Raw genomic sequence first — 21810 nt, forward strand, 5'->3', positions numbered from 1 at the left:
TACACATGACTCCAGACTCTCAGCAATATGGTCGACTTTAAACCCCTGTCCCCGGAAAATGAGTGGGGAGAAACTTACTTGGATACAGTATATGGGTTGAAATTGTTGAGTGAGGCATTACTTCCTCCGGGTTAAGACTGTATGAAGGATTCAGTTACAAAGGGACACCTCAGTGCTTACCAATAATAAAGCAACTGGGGTGTCAGGGGAGGTCAGGGGTGTGTGTGTGTGCTTTGAGCTTCAGCTGTTGAAGAAAAGGAAAGCTACTTTTTGTAATTTTTTTGCTGGGGAGATCATGAAGCTGCAACAAAGTTGGGTCGCAATAATGGTTACCTAAATTCGGACTCAGACATTGAAAGATTTAAAATCCAACAGTTTCTGTTTTAAAGCTGCTCACTCAGCTTCCAGCACTACGTTACCAAAGTCGTGTATCAGAAGGAGCAGTGAATCAGTAGCAAGTATCGTTAGAAACTGTTAAGATTTTCATCTCTGCAGGTACTGCATCGTTTCATCAGCATTGTAATGTTTCCTGGCAGCAGCAGGAAGTGTTGTGGCTGTGTTCATGAGAAACAACGTTAAAAATCACATAACACCAGGATATAGTCCAACAGGTTTATTTGGGAGCACTAGCTTTCGGAGCGCTGCTCCTTCATCAGGTAGCTGTGGAGCAGGATCATAAGACACAGAATTTATAGCAAAAGATCAGGGTCATGCAACTGAAATGATATATTGAACAAACCAAGATTGCTGTTAAGTCTTTCATCTTTTAGAATGGGTTGCAGGTTTCAGTTCATTAATATGCAAATCCTAGAACTTCTTTTAAGTCATATCCTCGAGATAACTTCAGGTAGATAGGATAGTGAAGAAGGCGTTTGGTATGCTTTCCTTTATTGGTCAGAGTATTGAGTACAGGAATTGGGAGGTCATGCTGCAGCTGTTCAGGGCATTGGTTAGGCCACTGTTGGAATATTGCATGCAATTCTGGTCTCCTTCCTATCGGAAAGATTACAGATTACATTGCAGTGTGGAAACAGGCCCTTCGGCCCAACAAATCCAAACCGACCCGCCGTAGCACAACCCACCCATACTCCTACATTTACCCCTTACCTAACACTACGGGCAATTTAGCATAGCCAATTCACCTGACCTGCACATCTTTGGACTGTGGGAGGAAACCAGAGCACCCGGAGGAAACCCACGCAGACACAGGGAGAACGTGCAAACTCCACACAGTCAGTCGCCTGAGACGGGAATTGAACCCGGGTGTCTGGCGCTGTGAGGCAGCAGTGCTAACCACTGTGCCACCGTGCCGCCCATAAGATGTTGTGAAACTTGAAAGGGTTCAGAAAAGATTTATAAGGATGTTGCCAGGGTTGGAGGATTTGAGTTATAGGGAGAGGCTGAACAGGCTGGGGCTGTTTTCCCTGGAGCGTCGGAGGCTGAGGGGTGACCTTATAGAGGTTTACAAAATTATGAGGGGCATGGATACGATAAATAGACAAAGTCTTTTCCCTGGGATCGGTGAGTCCAGAACTAGAGGGCATTCCTTTTGGGTGAGAGGGGAAAGATATAAAAGAGACCTGAGGGGCAACGTTTTCACGTGTATGGTGGTACGTGGGTGGTACGTGTATGGAATAAGCTGCCAGAGGATGTCGTGGAGGCTGGTACAATTGTAACATTTAAGAGGCATTTGGATGGGTATATGAATAGGAAGGGTTTGGAGGGATATGGGCTGGGTGCTGGCAGGTGGGATTAGATTGGGTTTGGATGTCTGGTCGGCGGAGACGGATTGGACCGAAGGGTCTGTTTCCATGCTGTACATCTCTAAGACTCTATGACTCTATTTTATATAAAGAAGTGACAGCTCAGACAATGCATGGAAGGTGTGAGGTTCAAGTCTGTCAGTATCCCAATCTTGAGTCAGACTGGTTCTATTTCCAAAGTAGGAATTTATAAAATTATTACATGCATTGACTGCCTGCAGATTGTGCACTTTTTGAGCAAAATACAATGTATTTGCAAATATAATTCCGCAAATTCACCCTATTGACTTACATGCATGTGTGTGTGTATGAGTGTGTGTGTGTGTGAGAGAGAGACAGAGAGAGAGAGACTGTATAGTGTAGTGGAGTCACATGTCGTGTGACATCAACCCAAGGTCCATTTGAAGCCATCCTCATGGCTATTGATACCCAAGTTTGGAATCCAAGTTGAACTTAGCCTCTGCTCGGCCACCAGAAATGATTAAGCAGTTACACAACACACATTGGAGAGTGTAGGGTGGGACTTGTCTTTTGATTTGCAGAAGGTGGGAGGCTCTGGATGCTGTGATCCAGGGCAAACACATGCTGGAGGACATTTGGCTCAGAGAGATGGAGCTGAAAGCCAGGCTGCAGACCTTTGATGAAAAAGATAACCAGTCATTTTATTCCAGGAGTTGGTCATTCCTCTCCGGACAGACCCTTCTGATTGAGTCAGTGGACAGGGTCAGGAAGTGTGAGTGTGGATCAGGCAGGTAAAGGGGATCCGAGAGAAGGCTGCAAGGGAGTGGAGGAGCGAACTGGCTGGGTGCTGGGAGTATGAACAACATTGGGGAGGTGGTGGTAAGGGACAGAATAGTGACAGGGATTGTCTCCGGTCTCCGCAGTTGTTAGCAGGAGGCCAGATGACATCGGTGTTTATCTGGTGCCAGGATTCGGGACCAATGTGCTCAGGGCTGAAGATGTGGGAAATGGAGGTTACAGCAGGTGTGGTCCACAAATGTTAGGAGAGAGCCTCTGCTGAGGGTGCGTGAAAAGTTAGAAGCTAACTCTGGACGGCACAGTGGCTCAGTGGTTAGTACCACTGCCTCACAGTGCCAGGGGATCATGTTTGATTCCATCCTTGGGCAACTGTCTGTGTGGACTTTGGCACGTCCTCCTCCTTGTGTCTGTGTAGGTTACCTGCAAGTGCTCTGGTTTCCTCCCACAGTCCAAAGATCTGCAGTTTCGGGTGGATTGGCCATTCTGAAGTGTGCAGATTAGAGTGGGTTAGCCATGAGGAACTGCAGGGCTGTAGGGTCAGTGGATGGGTCTGGATGGGATGCTATTTGGAATGTCAGTGTGAATTTGATGGGCCGAATGGCCTGTCAGAATTATGATACTACTGCTTTCGCCACGTATATATTGAGAAATGATTGACACAAGTCTGCTGTGGGAAGAGTGGGAGGAGTGGGTTCCAGTTCGTGAGATATCAACACCGGTCCTGGGGAAGGTGGGATTTGGGCAGTCTCTCCCCCCCACCCTCTGCCCCCCTGTCCAATCTCTCCGCACCCACTGACCCCGTCCATTCTCTCTCAACCCCCACCCTCTGCCCTGCATTGTCTTCCTCCCCACCTCTGCCCACCAGTCTTTCTCTTTCCCTCACCATCGGTCCCCACAATCTTCTCCATTCCCATCACCCTCTGTTCCCCCCAGTGTTCTCATCCTCCCACCCTCTGTCCCCCTGTCAATTATCTCTTTCACCCCCTGCACTCTGCCCCTCCGTCCATTCTCTCTCCTTCTCTTCCACCCACTCCCTGTCCTTGCGGATGCCTCAAACCCTCTTCGATCGCTGTATCAAACCCTTCTAGGAAGAGAGAAAGAGAATGGATGTTGATGACTCTACCTGGTAGACACGGCTGCATGAGAAATTACTGATCTTTAAAATTGAGAATAGCTAAAATGATATATTCAGAAATATCATGAAAGCATGTTCAACTTTATAGAAAAGCTGCAGACATCTTTCTGAAACTTGCATTCAAATATGTCCAGTTAGTCCACAGTTGAGGACAGGGTGTAATTTGTGGATGGCCCATTCCTAGTCTTGTGAAATTGATTCTGACTATGCAGAAATAGAACCATAGAGTTGTACAAACCCGTTGGTCCATGCTGACCAGGTATCTTAAATTAATCTTGGCCCATATACCCATCCAAATGTCTTTTAAATTTTGTAATTGTACCAGCCTCCACCACTTCTTCTGGCAGCTAATTCAATACATGCACCGCCCTTTGCGTGAAAAAATTGCCCCTCAGGTCCTTTTTATATCTTTCCCCTCTCACCCAAAATGAATGCCCTCTAGTTCTGGACTCTCCCACCCCAGCGAAAAGATCTTGTTTATTTAACCTATCAAAGCCCCTCATGATTTTATAAATCTCTATAAGGTTTTATAAACCATCAGCATCCAACGCTGTATGAAAAACAGCCCCAGCCGATTCAGCTTCTCCCTGCAGCTGAACCTCTCCAACCTTTGCAACATATTTGTAAATCGTTTTTGAACCCTTCTAAGTTTCACAACATCATTGCTACTCATGATTAATAGGCTGTGAACAATCTATCTTATTCAGGGCATAAGATGGGGCATTTGTTGAGGGGAATTAACTTTCAAACTGTTGTTTTCTGACCCTGAGGTCCCTTTAAATCTTTTCCCTCTCAACCGAAATCTATGCCCTCTAGTTTGGGACTCCCCTACCCTGGGGAAAAGACATTCAAAAGTTGAGGAGTCACACAAAATGCAAACGCAATAAAATGTCGAGCTACAGGTTTAAAAAAATGTGGCTTCAGCTTTTTTTTAAACTCCTGTTGACATTTGACATTCGGGTACAAAATCTTGTCAACAACACCAGCATCGCCACAGACCACACTGCGCATACTCCTCGGTGTCAGTAAGTACTGCGCATGTTCAGCGGCGTTAACAAGAACTGCGCATGCCCCACGCTGTCCGCAATTACGAACCGCGACCTTCTTTTGATGGGCCAATGGGGAGCTTGGGATGACCGGAAGGAGCCTGGTTCCTTTGTCAATCAGAGCCTTGCTATTGTCTGAATACGGAAGGAGAAAGTGAGGGCTGCAGATGCTGGAGATCAGAGCTGGAAATGTGTTGCTGGAAAAGCGCAGCAGGTCAGGCAGCATCCAGGGAACAGGAGAATCGACGTTTCGGGCATAAGCCCTTCTTCAGGAAAGCCCTTCTTCTGAATACGGGAAGTTTGACCATGAGCGTCTGAAGCTGCTACTGCTGTTGTTCCTCTCTGAATGAAGATTGAGCTTCACCCCAAACTGCAACTTCTTTCCTCTGTCCAACATCTGTGAGTACGGCACTTTCTTTTCTCACCCCCTTTTCCATTTGTTTTCATTCTGGGGTTCAATTTTTGTTTTGCAGTAATTGAAAGGAAAGGGAGTGAATCCCGGCGAGGGGAGAGAGTCTGGAAAAGTTGGTCCAAGATTGTGTCTCAGTTAGCAAACACATGGCAAATGTAGTAGCACAATGTGAAGTTATCGCATTTGCTGTTTTAAAAAAAAGCAGAAAGGAGACGCATTCCTTAAATAGTGATATATTGGGATGTGAAGAAAGTGAGGACTGCATATGCTGGAGATCAGAGTCGAAAAGTGTAGGGCTGGAAAAGCATAGCAGGTTCAGGCAGCATCTGAGAAGCAGGAGATTCGATATTTCAGGCACGAGGCCTTCATCAGGAATGATGTGTTGATGTACAAACAGGCCTCAGCGTCCTTCTATACCAGCAAGCAATGAGCAAGACAAGTGGTACATTAGCAAGAGGAATTGAGTTCAGAGATGGCGATGTCTTCCTGCAGTTGGGGGTGGGGTTCATTGAATATATTCAAGGCTGATTTCATTTGAATTTTCGACAACAAGGAAGTGGATGGTTATGGGGGGAGGCAAGAAAATGGGTTTAAGACCAGTACAGAACAGTTAGACAGTCAGACAGTGCAGAAACAGACTGTTCTGTCCAACTAGTCCATGCTGACTATGTTCTCAAACTAAACTAGTTGCACCTGCCAGTGTTTGGCCCATATCCCTCTGAACCATTCCTATTCATGTGCTGATCCAAATGCTTTTTAACCCTTTTAACTGGACTACATCCACCACTTGAACTGAGTTGAATTTATTTATTGTCACATGTACTGAGGCACAGTGAAAAGCATTGTCTTGCGATCACATAGTTAAGTCGCACAGTAAATAATAGGTAAACAGTGGCAAAAACAAAAACAAAGGTTCAGACACATCCTGAGAGTTTGAGAGTCCATTCAGTATTCTAACAATAGTAGGGTAGAAACTGTTACAAAACTGGCTGGTGCGTTTGTTCAGGCTTCTGTACCTTGTCCCCGATGGTAGAGGTTGTAGACAAACATTGCCAGAGTGGGATGGATCTTTAAGAATACTGGCGGCTTCCCTTGACAGCAGGTCTGGTAGATGGATTCTATAGATGGGAGGTTGGCCTTTGTGATTGTCCGGGCTGAGTTCACCACTCTCTGTAACCGTCTCCAATCTTGAATGGTACAGTTGCCATACCAGGTAGTGATACATCCAAGACAGCTTGTTGTGGATGACCACTCCCAGGACCTTGACACTCTCCTCTCATTCCACCTCTGTGCTGTTAATGTGTATGGGTGCATGAGTAACATCCCACCAAAAGTCAATAACGAGTTTCTTGGTTTTGCTAGCATTGAGATCTAGTTTGTTTTCAGTGCATCATTTTTCCAGGTCTTCCACCTCCCGTCTGCAGTCTGTTTTGTTGCCATCTGAGATTTGACGGACTATAGTGGTGACAGTGAACTGGTAAATGGCATTAGTCTTGTATTTGGTGACGCAGTCATGGGTATACAGTGAGTACAGTAGGGGGCTGAGTATGCACCCCTGGAGGGGTCCAGTGTTGTGTTAGTGAGGATCAAATATTGTCCCCAGTCTTCACTGATTGTGGCCTGTGGGTCAGGAAACTGAGGATCCAGTTGCAGAGAGTGGGGCTTAGTCCGAGATCACTATGTTTAGTAATCAGTGTCGAGGGGATAATAGTGTTAAAGGCTGAACTGTAGTCAAGTAGGATTCTTACGTACCTGTTCTTGGTGTCAAGATGTTCCAGGGAGGAGGGAAGGGCAAATGATATGGCATCTGACGTGGATCCCAATTTGCCGATGGGCAAATTGGAGTGGGGCAAGAGTAGTGGGAAGGCTGGAGTTGATTAATGCCATGACCAGCTTTTCAAAGCAATTCATGACCACCGGAGTTAGGGCAACTGGGCGATAGTCATTGAGACGTGCTGCATGAGTCTTCTGAGGCACAGGGATGATGTTGGCCCTCTTGAAACAGGCAGGGACAGTGGCCTGCTGCAGGGAGAGGTTGAAGGTGTACGGGAAGACCTCTGCCAGTTGGTCTGCATATGCTCTGAGTGCACAGCCTGGTCCTACGTCTGATCCCATCGCTTTCCTTGGATTCACACGAAGGAAAACTGATCTGACCTCTGGACTTTCTCTGGACATTCATTCCACACACAAACTACTCTCTTAAAAAAGGGTGCTTCTGATGTGTTTTTAAAATCTTTCTCCTCTCGCCTTAAAAATGTGCTCCCTAATCTTGAAGCTCACATCTGAGCGAAAGGACATCTCTATCCTTCGTGATTTTATAATCCTCTGTGAGGTCACCTCTATGCTCCAGTGAAAAAAAATCCCAGTTTATCGACCTAGATGTAGGTAGATTAATATCCAGTCATGATCTGTTGAATGCTGGTGCAGGCTTGAAAGACCAAATGGCCTACTCCTGCTCCCAAGTTTCTCTCACTGTGTCCAGAACAGCAAGAGCCTATAAGACACAGGAGCAGAAATTAGGCCAATCAGCCCACTGGGTCTGCTCCACCATTCAATCATGGCTGATAAATTTCTCAACCCCATTCTCCAGCTTTCTCCCCTTGATACTCAAGAACCTATCATCTGTTTCAGTCTTAAATATACTCAGTGACTTGGCTACCGCAGCTTTCTGTGGCAGTAAATTTCATAGATTCGCCACTGTCTGGCTGAAGAAGTTTCTCCTTATCTCCGTTCGAAAAGATCTTCCGTTTACTCGAAGGCTGTGTCCTCAAGTCCCCATCTCTCCTATCACTGAAAACATCTCCCCCAACATGCACTCTGTCCAAGCCATTCAGCATTCTTATGTTTCGATTAAATCCCCCCTGAGTGTAGGCCTGTTAATCAGCATGAGCCACACTTTTCAGGATGAGGCAGAGCAGGGATTAGGTTCAGTAAAATGAGGATAAAAGGAGTGTGTGTGGGATGGAGATTTTCAGCTTTTAGGGAATAAAAGAGGAAAGAGAATTTGCTATAAATTATAATCGATTGGATGGGATAATGGACCGAGGATTGGCAGATGGAGTTTAATTTAGACGAACGTGAGGTGTTGCATTTTAGGAAAGCAATCCAGGACTTAACCATTTAATGGGGAATGTTGCTAGTGAGGGTGAGAATAGGTGGACAGGGCAGATGAATGCGTGGCTGAGGAACTGGTGCATGGGAGAAAGGATCCAAAAATGTGACTATTGGAATCTCTTCTGGGGTAGAAAAGACCTGTACAAGAAGGATGGATCGCACCCGAATTGGAAGGGGACTAATATATTGCTGGGAGATTTGCGAGAGCTGTTCAGGAGGATTTAAACTAGTAAGGTAGGGGTGGGTGGGGGGCAGGGATTGCTGGGACCCAGAGAAATAGTGAGGAAAGAGATCAGTCTGTGACTGGTCCAGTTGGGAAAGGGACTGAGTTAAACAATCAGAGCAGGAAGTAACAAAGCAGATAACAAGGTAGGACTGGTAAATTAAACTGCATTTATTTCAATTGCAAGAGGCCAAACAGGGAAGGCAGATGATGGTTAGGAACTTGGGACTGAGATATTATGGCAGTTACAGAAACATGGCTCAAGGATGGACAGCACTGGCAGCTTAATGTTCTAGAACACACATGGTATTGGAAGGATAGAAAGGGGGGCAGGAGAGGAGGGAGAGTGGCTTTTATGATAAGGGATATATTACTGTGCTTAGGGAGGATATTCCTGGGAATACATGCAGGAAGCTTATTTGGGTGGAACTGAGAAATAAGAAAAGGGATGATCACCTTATTGGGACTTTATTACAGACTCCCTAATAGTCAGAGGGAAATTGAGAAAAAAATTGTAAGGAGATTTCAGTTATCTGTAATAATAATAGGGTGGTTATGGTCAGGGATTTTAACTTTCCCAACATAGACTGGGACTGCCATAGTGTTTAAAGGCAGTACAAAGGCAGTTGGAGTACACTTAAGAGTAAACTCAGGAGGGCAAAAAGGGAACATGAGATAGCTTCGACAAGTAGAGCTAAGGAGGAATTTAAATGTGTACAAGAAAATTTTCTGATTCAGTAAGTGGATGTTCTGACTAGTGAAGGTGCAAACCGTGACCTACTCTTGGGAAATAAGGCAGGGTAGGTGACTGAGCTGTCAGTGGAGGAGCACTTTGGGGCCAGTGACCATAATTCTATGAGCTATAAAAGAGTGAAGATAAAGTATAGACCAGATCTAAATTGGAGGATGGCTAACTTGGTATTAGGCAAGATCTTCCAAAAGTTAACTGGGAGCAGATGTTCGCAGGTAAAGGGATGGCTAGAAAATGGGAAGCCTTCAAAAATAAGAAGCTGAGAGTCCAGAGACAGTATATTCCTGTTAGGGTGAAAGGGGAAAAACTAGGTAAAAACAAGGACTGCAGATGCTGGAAACCAGATTCTAGATTAGATGAAGGGCTTTTGCCCTAAACATCAATTTTCCTGCTCCTCGGATGCTGACTGAACTGCTGTTTTTTCAGCACCACTCTCATCTAGAACCTAGGGTGAAAGGGGAGGCTGGTAGGTGTAGTGAATGCTGAATGACTAGAGGAATTGAGCTTTTGGTTCAGAAAAAGAAGGAAGCATATGACAAGTAAAGACAGGAGAGATCGAGTGAATCCTGACAGTATAAAGGCAGTTGGAGTATACTTAACAGTAAACTCAGGAGGGCAAAAAGGGAACATGAGATAGCTTCGACAAGTAGAGTTAAGGAAAATCCAAAGGGTTTTTATAAATACATTAAGGAGAAAAGGGAACTAGGGAGAGAACAGGGCCCCTCAAAGATCAGCAAGACAGTCTATGTGTGGAGCTGCAGGAGTTGGGGGAAATAATAAACAAGTATTTTGCATCAGTGTTTACTGTAGAGAAGGACATGGAAGAAATAGAATATGTGGAAACAGATGATGATATCTTGAAAAATGTAAAAATGTCCATACTACAAAGGAGGTGGTGCTGGATGTCTTGAAATGCATGCAAGTGGATAAATCCCCAGAACCTGATCAGTTGTACCCTAGAACTCTGTGGGAAGCTAGAGAAGTGATTGCTGGGTCCCTTGCTGAGGTATTTGTACCATCGATAGTCACAAGTGAGGTGATGAAAGACTGGAGGTTGTCTAATGTGGTACCAATATTTAAGAAAGATTGCAAGGAAAAGCCAGGGAACTATCAACCAGTGAGCCTGACATTGCCGGAGGGCAAGTTGTTGGAGGGAATCCTGAGGGACAGGATTTACATGTATTTGGAAAGGCAAGGACTGATTTAGGGATAGTCAGCATGGCTTTGTGCGTGAGAAATCATGTCTCACGAACTTGATTGAATTTTTTGAAGAAGCAACAAGGGATTGACGAGGGCAGAGCAGTCAACATGATCTCCATGAACTTCAGAAAGGCATTCAACAAGGTTTCTCATGAGAGACTGGTTAGCAAGGTTAGATCTCGAGAAATACAGGGAGAACTAGCCATTTGGATACAGATCTGGCTTGAAGGTAGAAGACAGAGGGTGGTGGTGAAGGGTTGATTTTTAGACTGGAGGCCTGTGACCAGTGTTGTGCCACAAGGATTGGTGCTGGTTCAACTACTTTTCATCATTCATATGAATGATTTGGATGTGAGCATAAGAGGTATAGTTAGTAAGTTTGCAGATGACACCAATATTGGAGGTGTAGTGAACAGCAAATAAGGTTACCTCAGATGACAATGGGATCTTGATCCGATGGGCCAATGGGCTAAGGAATGGCAGATGGAGTTTAATTTAGATAAATGTGAGGTACTACATTTGGAAAAGCAAATCAGGTAAGGTCCGAAGGAGTGTTGCTGATCAAAGAAACCTTGGAGTGCAGGTTCATAGCTTCTTGACAGTAGAGTCGCAGGTAGATAGAACAGTGAGGAAGCTTTTGTGGGGGGGGGGGGGGGGGGGGGGGTGACCTTCCACACGTTTATTCTATCCATAATCCTCATGATTTTATAAACAGATAAGGTCTTTTCCCTGGGTTGTGGAGTCCAGAACTAGAGGGCATAGGTTTAGAGTGAGAGCGGAAAGATTTTAAAAGGGACCTCAGGGACAAGTGTTTCATGCAGAGGGTGGTACATGTATGGAACGAGTGTCAGAGTAAGTGATGGAGGATGGTACAATTACGGTATTTAAAAGGCATCTGGATGGGTATATGAATAGGAAGGGTTTAGAGCGATAGTGGCCAAGTCCTGGCAAATGGGACGAGATTAGGTTAGGATAACTGGTCGGCATGGATGAGTTGGACTAAAGGGTCTGTTTCCGTGCTGTACACCTCTACGACTTTACTTCAGGACTCTGAAATTGTTCATGAAAACCACTTCAGTAATCTGCCCAGTTTTAAGACTACAATATACAGGAGCAGAATGAGGCCATTTGGCCCATTGAGTATGCTCCACCAGTCGATCATGGCCGATATGTTTCTCAACCCCATTCTGTTGCCTTCTCCTCGTAACCCTTGATCCCCTTACTTATCAAAGACCTATCTATCCCTGTCTTAAATGCCCTCAATGACTTGGAATCCACAGCGCTCTGCAGCAATGAGATCCATAGATTCACCATCCTCTGGCTGCAGAAATTCCTCCTCATCCCAGTTCTGAAGGGCATTCCTTCACCCTGAGCCTGTGTCCTCTGGTCCTCGTTTCTCCTACTGGTGGAAACATCTTTCCCACATCCACTGTATCCAGTCAGATTCACACAACACGGAAACAGATCCTTCGGTCCAACCAGTCCATGTTGACCATAATCCCATACTAAACTAGTCCCACCTACATGTGCTTGGCCCAATATCCCTCTGAATATTTCTTATTCATGTACTTATCCAAATGTCATTTAAATGTTGTGACTGTAAGCGCATCTACCACTTCCTCTGGAAATTCATTCCACACGTGAAGCACTCTGTGTAAAAATGTTGCCCCTTATTTTGTTTTTAAATCTTTCTGTTCTCACCTTAAAAATATGTCCGCTAGTCTTGAAATCCCTCATTCCAGGGAAATGACTCCTGACATTCACCTTCTCTGTATCCAGCAAGATTTTATAAATCTCAAAGAAGACCTGAAATGTTAGCTTGCTCTCTCTATGTGGACGCTGCCTGACCAGCTGTGATCTACAGCATTTGTTGTTTTCAGGACGGATTCCAGCATCTGTCGCAATGCGCTCCTAAATGTTGGCTACCTCTTTCCAGATCCTTTGAGACTCAACCTTACTCAACAATCCACTGTGCAGTACAGTCAATAAAGTTCCACATTGCATCTCTTTCAGCACACACGGGCAGCATGTGGCTCAGTGGTTAGCACTGCTGCCTCACAGCACCAGGGACAAGGATTTGACTCCAGCTTCAGGTGACTGTGCAAACTCCACACAGACATTGTCCTCCCCGTGGCTGTGTGGGTTTCATCGAGATGCTCCGGTTTCCTCCCACAGTCCAAAGATGTACAGGTTAGGATGAATTGGCTATGCTAAATTGCCCCATAGTGTTCAGGGATGTGTGGGTTAGGTATATTAGTCGGAGGTAAATGGAGAGTTGTTGGGCCAAATGGCCTCATTCCGCACTGTAGGGATTCGATGTGGCAACCCCCCAGCTGTTTGCATTTCCTGTAGGGGAAGTGGGGACGGGCCGAAAGTTCAGTGTGTGTGAAGCGAAAATTAAACGTAGTGCTTTGCTTGAGCTCAAGCTGAGTGACTTGGTGGCGGACTGGAAAAGGAAGGTACGGTGTCTGTGGTTAGTGATGCTGCCTCACGGCACCAGAGAGCCAGATACAATTCCAGCCTCAGAGCCGTTGTCTGTGTGGATATTGCACATTCTCCGACTGGTGTTTGTGGCGGATTTCTTCCAGTGCACCTGTTTCTTCCCACTATCCAAAGATGTGCAGGTTTGGGTGAATTAGCCATGTTAAATTGTCCATAGTGTCCAGGATGTGTAGGTTAGATGCATTAATCAGGTGTAAATGTAGAGCAATCAGAGTAGGGTAATGGTGCTTTCAATTTCATGGAATTACAAAAGAAAAAAATGTTCCACATAAAGTAGAATTGCTTGTTCTGAATTTCTACCCTGACTGACAGTGATGACTTTCATAATCTGTTTTTTCCAGTGCATTTGAAGATTTGAAGACTGAAGTTTCAAATTCAGTAGTTGAAGGGCTTATGTCCGAAACAGCAACTCTCCTGCTCCTTGGATGCTGCCTGACCTGCTGTGTATTTCCAGCACCACACATTTTGACTGACTCTCCAGCGTCTGCAGTCCTCATTTTCATGTCAATGACAGACAGTCAATCAATCCATTGGGACTGTAACGATTTTTGACTATGATTCTGAGAGAAGGAGCAAAATTCTTTGGTTTCTGTTTCAGTACGCTTTCAGCATCAGTGGAGCTCGATGAGAGACGCTACTGTGGCAGCGCATTGAATGTGCAGCCTGTCACAATTATACAGCCTGGAAAGAGGAATTCACGGCAGGGAGGGTTTGTACATGCGTTTGTGTGCAGCTGAAGCTTTGGCCATGGAGAAACCAGAGGAATCTCGCCCCATGGAGAAACCGTGGAAGTGTGGTGACTGCGGGAAAGGCTTCAGTGTCCCATCTGCCCTGGAAATTCATCAGCGCAGTCACACCAGGGAGAGGCCGTTCTCCTGCCCAGAGTGTGGGAAGGGATTTATCCGCTCTTCCCACCTGCTGGACCACCGCCGAGTCCAAACTGGGGAGAGACCATTCACTTGCCCTGAGTGCGGGAACAGCTTCACCCACTCCTCCCACTTGCTGGCGCATCAGCGTGTCCACACCGGGGAGAGGCCCTTCCCCTGCTCTGATTGTGGGAAGGCCTTCAGCAAATCCTCTGACCTGCTGAAGCACCAGCGGGTCTACACGGGGGAGCGGCCATTCAGTTGCCCCGAGTGCGGGAAGGCCTTTAGCGATTCCTCTGCCCTGCTGAGGCACCAGTGGGTCCACACAGGCAAGAAGCCGTTCCCCTGCCCTGAATGTGGGAAGGGCTTCAGCAGTTCCTCCTCCCTGCTGACACACCAGTGGGTCCACACTGGGGAGAGGCCATTTGCCTGCCCTGAGTGTGGGAAGAATTTTCCCCAGCCCTCCCAACTGCTGACCCACCGGCGGGTCCATACCGGGGAGAAGCCATTCTCCTGCTCAGTGTGCAGGAAGGGCTTTGCGGTCTCCTCTAACCTCGTGGCCCACCGGCGGGTCCACACGGGGAAAGGCCCTTCAGCTGTCGCGAGTGCGGGAAGGCTTTCAGCAATTCCTCCCACCTGCTGAGGCATCAGCGGGTCCACACAGGGGAGAAGCCGTTCTCCTGCCCAGAGTGCGAGAAACGCTTTAACCGGTCCTCCCACCTACTGACCCACCAGCGGGTCCACATGGGAGAGTGGCCGTTCTATTGTCCTGAGTGCAGGAAGGGCTTCAGCAATTCTTCTGCTCTGCTGACCCACCAGCGGGTCCATAGAGGGGAGAGGCCATTCAGCTGCCCTGAGTGTGGCAAGAGGTTCACATTTTCCAGCAACTTGCGACGACACCAGCGGGGGCACCAGTGCTCCCAACAATCAGATACTGCCAGTGACGCTACTGTGGATTAAACCTTGTGCCCCACTCTGACAATGGGTGCAGTGGGAAAGTTGGTGGGCTTTTAAAAAAATTTCTGGACTGCACACTGCCTCGCACCCCCAAGTGCAACTCTAAAGTGGCTCGGGGCGACATGGTGGCTCAGTGGTTAGCACAACTGCCTCATAGAGCCATGGATTCGGGTTTGAATCTACTGTTTGATTCTCCCGTGTCTGCATGGGTTTCCTCCGAGTGTTCCGCTTTTGCTCCCACAATACAAAGATGTACAAGTTAGGGTGAGTTAGCCGAGCTAAATTGTCCATAGTGTTCAGGGATGTGTAAGTGTGGTGCAGTAGTCAGGGGTAAATGTAGACTGGTCAAAAGTGTGGTGCTGGAAAAGCATAGCAGGTCAGGCAGCATCTGAGGCGCAGGAGAATCGACGTTTTGGGCATAAGTCCTTCATCAGGATTCTCCTGGACTTCGGATGCTGCCTGATCAGCTGTGCTTTTCCAGCACCACATTCTTGACTCTGATCTCCAGCATCTGCAGTCCTCACTTTCTCCAAGTAAATGTAAAGTAATAGGGTTAAGAGAATAGGTCTGGGTGGGTAACTGTACGGAGGGTTGGTGTTGCCTTGTTGGTCCAAAAGGCCTGTTTACATTCTGTAGGGATTCTGTGATTCCATAAACTTTGCTTCCAGTGGGCGACATTACTCGGAGTCTGGGACTGCACGTTCCTAAGAATCCGCAGAAACCTAAGACCACAAGACCACTGGAGCAGACATGAGGTCATTCAGCCCATTGAGTCTGCTCCACCATTTGTTAGAAACAAAAAATAATTGCGGTTGCTGGAATCCAAAGTAGGCAAGCAGGAGGCTGGGAGAACGCAGCAAGCCAGGTAGCATTAGGAGGTGAAGTTAGCATTTCGGGTATTAACCCTCCTTCAGGACTGAAGAAGGGTTCTTCCCAAAACATTGACTTCTGTATCAGAAACAATTTACCAGGATGTTGCCGGGGGTTGGAGGGTTTGAGCTGCAGGGAGAGGCTATTTGGCTGGGTGAGAGATTTAAAAGGGGCAATGTTTTCACGCAGAGGGTAGTGCATGTATGGAATGAGTTTCCAGAGAAAGTGGAGGCTGGTACAATTATACCACTGAGAAGGCATCTGGTTTCGGACATGAACAGGAAGGGTTCAGAAAGATAATGGGCCAAATACTGACAAATGGAACCAAATTAATTTAGGATGTCTTGTCAGCGTCGATGAGTTGGACCGAAGGGTCTGTTTCTGTGCTGTACATCTCTCTGTCTACTGGTCCTGATGTAAGTTTTAAAATTGAGTCCAAGTAACTTTGAATAGTTCAGTCTTGTTGAACTCACCTCTTGAAAGGTTTCAAGTGAATCCCTCCAAGTGATACTGTTTAAAAATGCCGAGTTGGACAAAATATCCCATTAAGGTCGACACAAACCCACAGCAGAAGATATCAGAAATCACACAACACCAGCTTAGAGACCAACAGGTTTATTTGAAATTACAAGCTTTAGGAGCATTGCTCCTTCTTCAATGCTGCAGCTTCATCACTTCACCGACAAAGGAGCAGTGCTCTGAAATCTTGAGTTCAAATAAACCTGTTGGACTCTAACCTGGTGCCATTTGACTTCTGACCTTGTCCAGCCCAATCCAACACCAGCACTTCCACATCAGAGTTGACTAATGAGATCGGATTTTATTCTGTGTGACTAAGTGAGATGCTCATCTGAAAACTCAAAACTGTTGGAGAGACAAAGAGACACGAGTCAGTGCTACAGCATGGAGACAGGCCCATCGGCCCAAACTGGTCCATGCCGACCAAAATGTCCATCAACAGTAACCCCATTTCCCTGCACATGGCCACTATCCTTCTAAGCCTTTCCTACCCATGTGTTTGACCAAATGTCTTTTAAATGTTGTTAATGTACCTACTTCAACCACTTCCACTGGCAGCTCATTCCATACACAAGCCACACTCTAAAATTTTTGCCCCACATATTTTTTCAATCACTCCCTTCTGACCAGGTTTGTATGCTCTGTTTGGAGATGTAGGAGTAAAACTTCACAATAAAAGATTAATACAGCCTTTATTCATGACTCATGATTAAACACACTTTCTCTATTTACAGCTGTAATTGAGAGGCTTCTCTGAATTAGTCGACATGTTTGTAACAAGTTGTGAAACATGAAAGGATTCTGAAAAGATTTACAAAGATACTGCCAGGGTTGGAGGGTTTGAGCTGTTGCAAGAGGCTGAAATAGCCCCAGTCTATTTTCCCTGGAGGGTCAGAGGCTGGGGGGTGACCTTACAGACTGTTTCGCTGTAGAAGTGTTTCAGAAAAAAAAATCTCAAACCTTTTTCCGATTGTTGCCTTTGCCAATATCTGTTGGCCATTAGTGAAGTCCCTTAGCCCAGTCGAATCGGACCCTCTGCCTTTTACAACCCCTCTTGGGGAAAAAAAATCGAGATGACATAATCTTCTTAAAGGAGTAACATCATCACAACAGAGAGCACACAAACAGAAACATTTCTATCACAAGGTTGTACAGTTAACAGGCCAAGATAATGACTTTTCAATTTAGCCAATCAATTTAAATCCGGTCCTTTGGATACCAATATCTATTAAATTTAAGTCTGATGGTTTTGATAAGAGGACCAATCCTATTGTAAAAACTCAATATGGCATCAAGGGTATAAAAGAAGGGGACAGTTGGACAGAACCCCAGAGCTAACCCCCCATTGCTAGAGCTAAGAGTCCTCAGCACTAGAGAGAGACATCAGCTCTGACCGTCAGCTGTGAATGAGACAGCATCATTTACAAAAAAACCAGAAGAGCAGGAATTGCAGGAGGCATTCCTGACAAAATATTCAAAAGAAGGATGCTTAGAATATTCTGGAAGATGTAATCTGAGAGACTAAATTCTATTTCTTGTTGTTTTAGTGGGTCTTGTATTTACTGGAACAGCATATGACAAAAATCCTGTTTTATGTCAGAATCGTCAGTAGTTCGAAGGGATTTATTAGGTTTGTTAATAGTTTAGTTCAGTTGTTCACCATTCAAGTTGGATATGTAAATTGCTTTTTGTTGATTTTTAAATTGTCAGGGATTTATTTTTGTTTTTAAGACTAGAGCAGATGACACTACTTTTCACACTAATTTTCCGATTATAGGGCAATGCGCTCCTCTTTTGGTGTTTCGGTTTGAGATCTCAGAGGGGAGGGGATTCAGCATTCGCTTTATAACAGTATTGATGTGCCGTCCTGCTGAATGCAAAGGAGTCATTATTAATCCTAGCCTCTCACTCTGATTGTGGGTGAATCGCTTTAATTTGAATACTGACTCAGAAACTGCACAGACAACCAACTGTTGAATCATAATTTACACTTTTATTGTAGGTAGGAACCAAAATATAAAACCCCTCAAGTAAGCAAGTTCACCCTCACCCCCCAAATCTTGGCTATCACCCAAATGATGGCGGAATTTAACATTGTTTCTACCAACAGTGCCCATCTCTGGAAGTTTACAAGGGTCTGATGCAGGGTTGTTCTTCCAAGCACTGCAGGTGAAACGTTCTGGAGTTGAATTCTGGTGGAGTTCCGTCACTTTCAGATTTGTGGTGTAACGTTTCTTTAGATTCTAACACCATCTCCCCACACTTCTGGAGACCTCAGGTCTGTAGCTTACCTTCTTATCCTTGAGGGTTTTCCACCTGTTTGAAACAGCCTGTCCTGCAATTAACCCCTTTACGCCAAGGTAAAAACAATGACTGCAGATGCTGGAAACCAGAGTCGAGATTAGAGTGGTGTTGGAAAAGCACATCAGTTCAGACAGCATTCAAGGAGCAGGAAAAATTGACGTTTCAAGCAAAAGCCCTTCATCAGGAATACAGGATTCCTGATGAAGGGCTTTTGCCTGAAATGTTGATTTTCCTGCTCCTTGTATGCCCTCTACACCAAGGCCTTCCTTCTACAAGCAGAATTAATTGTCCTTTTGTCACATAGTTATTAAACACCATTATCTCATCTGTCCAAAGAAACAGCTCATTGTTTTGCCTCCTTCTTCCCAGCGATAGTTAATGTATGTTATTTGTTGACTCCCTTGTAGCAGTTTCTCATTGGCCCTTTCGTTTTTTGGTCCAGAAAGCGTTATTGCTGACTCATGAAGTTATCAATGTTCTGGAGTTTACAGGACCACACCACATTCCTGTCTGCCTCTTCCAGGAATAACGACTGCTCCTGAGATACTCGCAGTTCCTGACATTCCTTGGTATCCCCAAATACAATCCACATGTCAGGAAATCACTAGTGCTGCCCTGACACCAGACAGTCACTGTTGGAACAGAAGGATTATGGGAAGAAAATACAGAAATCCGAAGTGCAAGGAGACTTGGGAGTTCAAGTCCAGGATTTTCTCAAAGTAAACTTGCAGGTTGAGTCAGTAGTTAGGAAGGCAAATGCAATAATGGCATTTATTTTGACAGGACTTGAATACAAAAGCAGGGATGTACTTCTGAGACTCTATAAGGCTCTGGTCAGGCCACATTTGCAGCATTGTGAGCAGTTTTGAGCCTCCTATTAACAAGGATGTATTGGCCCAGGAGGGTGTTCAGAGGAGGTTCACGAGAATGGTCCCAGGAATGAAACGTTTAACATATGAGGAACTTTTGAGGACTCTGGGACTATATGGAGTTTAGAAGGATGAGGGGGGTTACAATTGAAACCTACAGGATATTGAAAGGCCTGGACAGAATGGATGTTGGGAAGATGTTTCCATTGTTAGGACAAAGTAGTAAGAAGAAAAGGAAGACCCTTTAGTTGGGAGATAAGGAAAGCCTTCTTCAGCTAGAGAGTGGTGTATCTATGGAATTCACAGCCACAGAAGGCTGTGGAGGCCAGGTCATTGAGCAGATTTAAGATGGAGACAGAAATGTTCTTGAGTATCAAGGGGATCAAGGGTTCTGGGACGAATGGGCTTGAGAAAGTTAACAGCCACGATTGAATGGTGGAGTTGACTCAATGGGATGAATGGCCTAATTTCAGCTCCTATGGTCTTATGATATGCTGATGTGTGGAGGGGTGATGAGTGGGCAAAGAGATGAAGAGGGAGTAGAATTAAGGGGAAGCTGGATACAGCCACAAGGGAGAAAGAAATACAAGAACTGTACAATAAATGACAGAACTCTTAGGAGCACTGGCATGCAGAGGGATCTGGAAGTGGAAACAGAGGTGGGTATGGTGGTCAAGAAGGCACATAGGACGCTTGCCTTTCCTGGGTGTGAGAGTTGGCAAGTTACATTACAGCTATTTATTTCAACCACATTCGGAATATTGTATGCAGTTCTGGTCACCACGCTATCAGAAGGACGTGGATGCTCCGGGAGAGGGTGCTTTAGTCAAGGGCTAATGTTGCGTAATAGGAGGAGGTGAATAAGTCTGTGTCAGTTACTCTTCAGAGGGTCAGTGTGCACATGTTGCGCCGAATGGTCTTTTCCACACTAGGGATTCTATGTTACTCAGAGGTTTTTTTATTCCCCAGAGTGAAAAGAACAACAACAAAAGGGCACAGGTTCAAGACAAGAGGAGGGCAGTCTGCAGGAGAAGTCGAGGGGAAGGTTTTTCACACAGAGGGGTGATGGGTGGTGGAAGGAGGCATCTTAGCAACGTTTAAGGTGTATCTTGATAGACACATGAACGCGAGATGAACAGAAGGATAGAAACTGCACATGGGCAATAAATAGCAGGTCCAAGTGAGAATTAAGAATTGGCACAGGCTTGACAGGGGTGCCCAAACCAAATAAGAATGGCTTGTGACTGTGTTGTACTGATACAGGTTTTCCCCACTATCCAAAAGTGGAGCGTTCCTATGAAACCTTTCATAAGGCAAAATAGCGTAAAGCGAAGAAGCAATGAACATTAATTCATTTATATCGTATATACTCAAGTAATAGTCAAATTTTTGACTACTTTTTAAGGTTAAATTTAGGGGGTCGACTGTTACTTGGATACTACTTGAGGGGCTGAAATTCATGCCTGTCAAGATTCATACCGTATCATAAGCAGAAGCTCAACTGATGAATAAAGCAAAAAAAATTATGGTAATTCTGAAAACTGAGTGGAGCATACAGACAACGGACTGGAAGACAGGAACAGAGCCGAACAACCGACAGACTGCAGAGCTGGAGTGGAACATGACGGCCATCACACTGTCTCACAAACATGGGTCTGTTGTCTATGAAGAACTCGGGTCGACTTTTACATGATCAGACGACTTTTCACAACACTTGCAAGAAAAAGAAATCAAACACGTCCAATTCGCCATGCATGGAGAACAGGAAATAAAGTAAAGAATTTTTTTTTAAAAAAAGAGATTTCCAGCATTCATACACAACTATACATGTGCACATGTCCATTTAAATACTGGGTCGGTTGATTCTTTGGAAGATGACAATCGCAAAGAAATGAAACTCTTCAACAAAATGCTGGATTTGGTAGAATGATTAATTAGTACCCCCACTCCCCTCCCTCCATCACATCACTGGGCAAGACAAAACCCCAGGATCTAAATAACATACCTACATACACACACAATCCTACCCATTTTACGTGCAATTACCTCAAATCACATTTATAAAACATAACCATAGGGGTTGACACAGGCTCTCGTACACAATATTGCCTGTGACCTTCTACAGCGTTGTGAAGTGCTGCAAATCCCATGATGACAGTATTTCATATCTAATGTGTTAAATAACATTGTATATTTTATAAAAAAAAGATATCTATACATTATACACAATTTAATATCGGAACAGTTCAGTCAGATGGTACAGCCTGCCCTCCTACATGGATTATAGAAGGTGTATGGAGAATTAGATGGTGATTCTAATAGAAATTATGTTTGTTTTAGGAATGGGAGTGATTGTGGCTCCAGGCTAATGGCGATCCGCCTTATCCCCCGGGTTCCCCCTCAGCCCAGCCCGGTACCTGGTAGAGTGAAGCCGCGGGTAGCTCCAGGCTCACGGTCCAGCACAGCACCGAGTGCAGCCTCTCCTCCAGCTTGTGCTCCGCCGGACTTTACCCCCCGCCG

The 21810-nt window shown here is 45.4% G+C and overlaps 3 protein-coding genes across 6 annotated transcripts in view; 2 read left to right on the forward strand and 1 right to left on the reverse strand.

The window, feature by feature from the left end:
- Positions 1-21810, forward strand: part of LOC148144423 (uncharacterized) — a 158587-nt gene that overhangs the window by 88583 nt on the left and 48194 nt on the right. The gene's annotated exons all lie outside the window — the stretch shown is intronic.
- Positions 1-21810, reverse strand: part of LOC148144426 (uncharacterized) — a 256117-nt gene that overhangs the window by 48613 nt on the left and 185694 nt on the right. The window lies entirely within an intron of this gene.
- LOC148144427 (uncharacterized) lies at positions 13680-14544 on the forward strand. The gene has a single exon (XM_087974756.1). The coding sequence runs from the start codon at positions 13680-13682 to the stop codon at positions 14412-14414; it is 735 nt and encodes a 244-aa protein (XP_087830882.1). The 3' UTR covers positions 14415-14544.

This window comes from Chiloscyllium plagiosum, unplaced genomic scaffold (assembly GCF_037043375.1).
Source record: "Chiloscyllium plagiosum isolate Xiang-an unplaced genomic scaffold, Cpla_swu_hap1 HiC_scaffold_27, whole genome shotgun sequence".
NCBI classification, from domain to species: Eukaryota; Metazoa; Chordata; class Chondrichthyes; order Orectolobiformes; family Hemiscylliidae; genus Chiloscyllium; species Chiloscyllium plagiosum.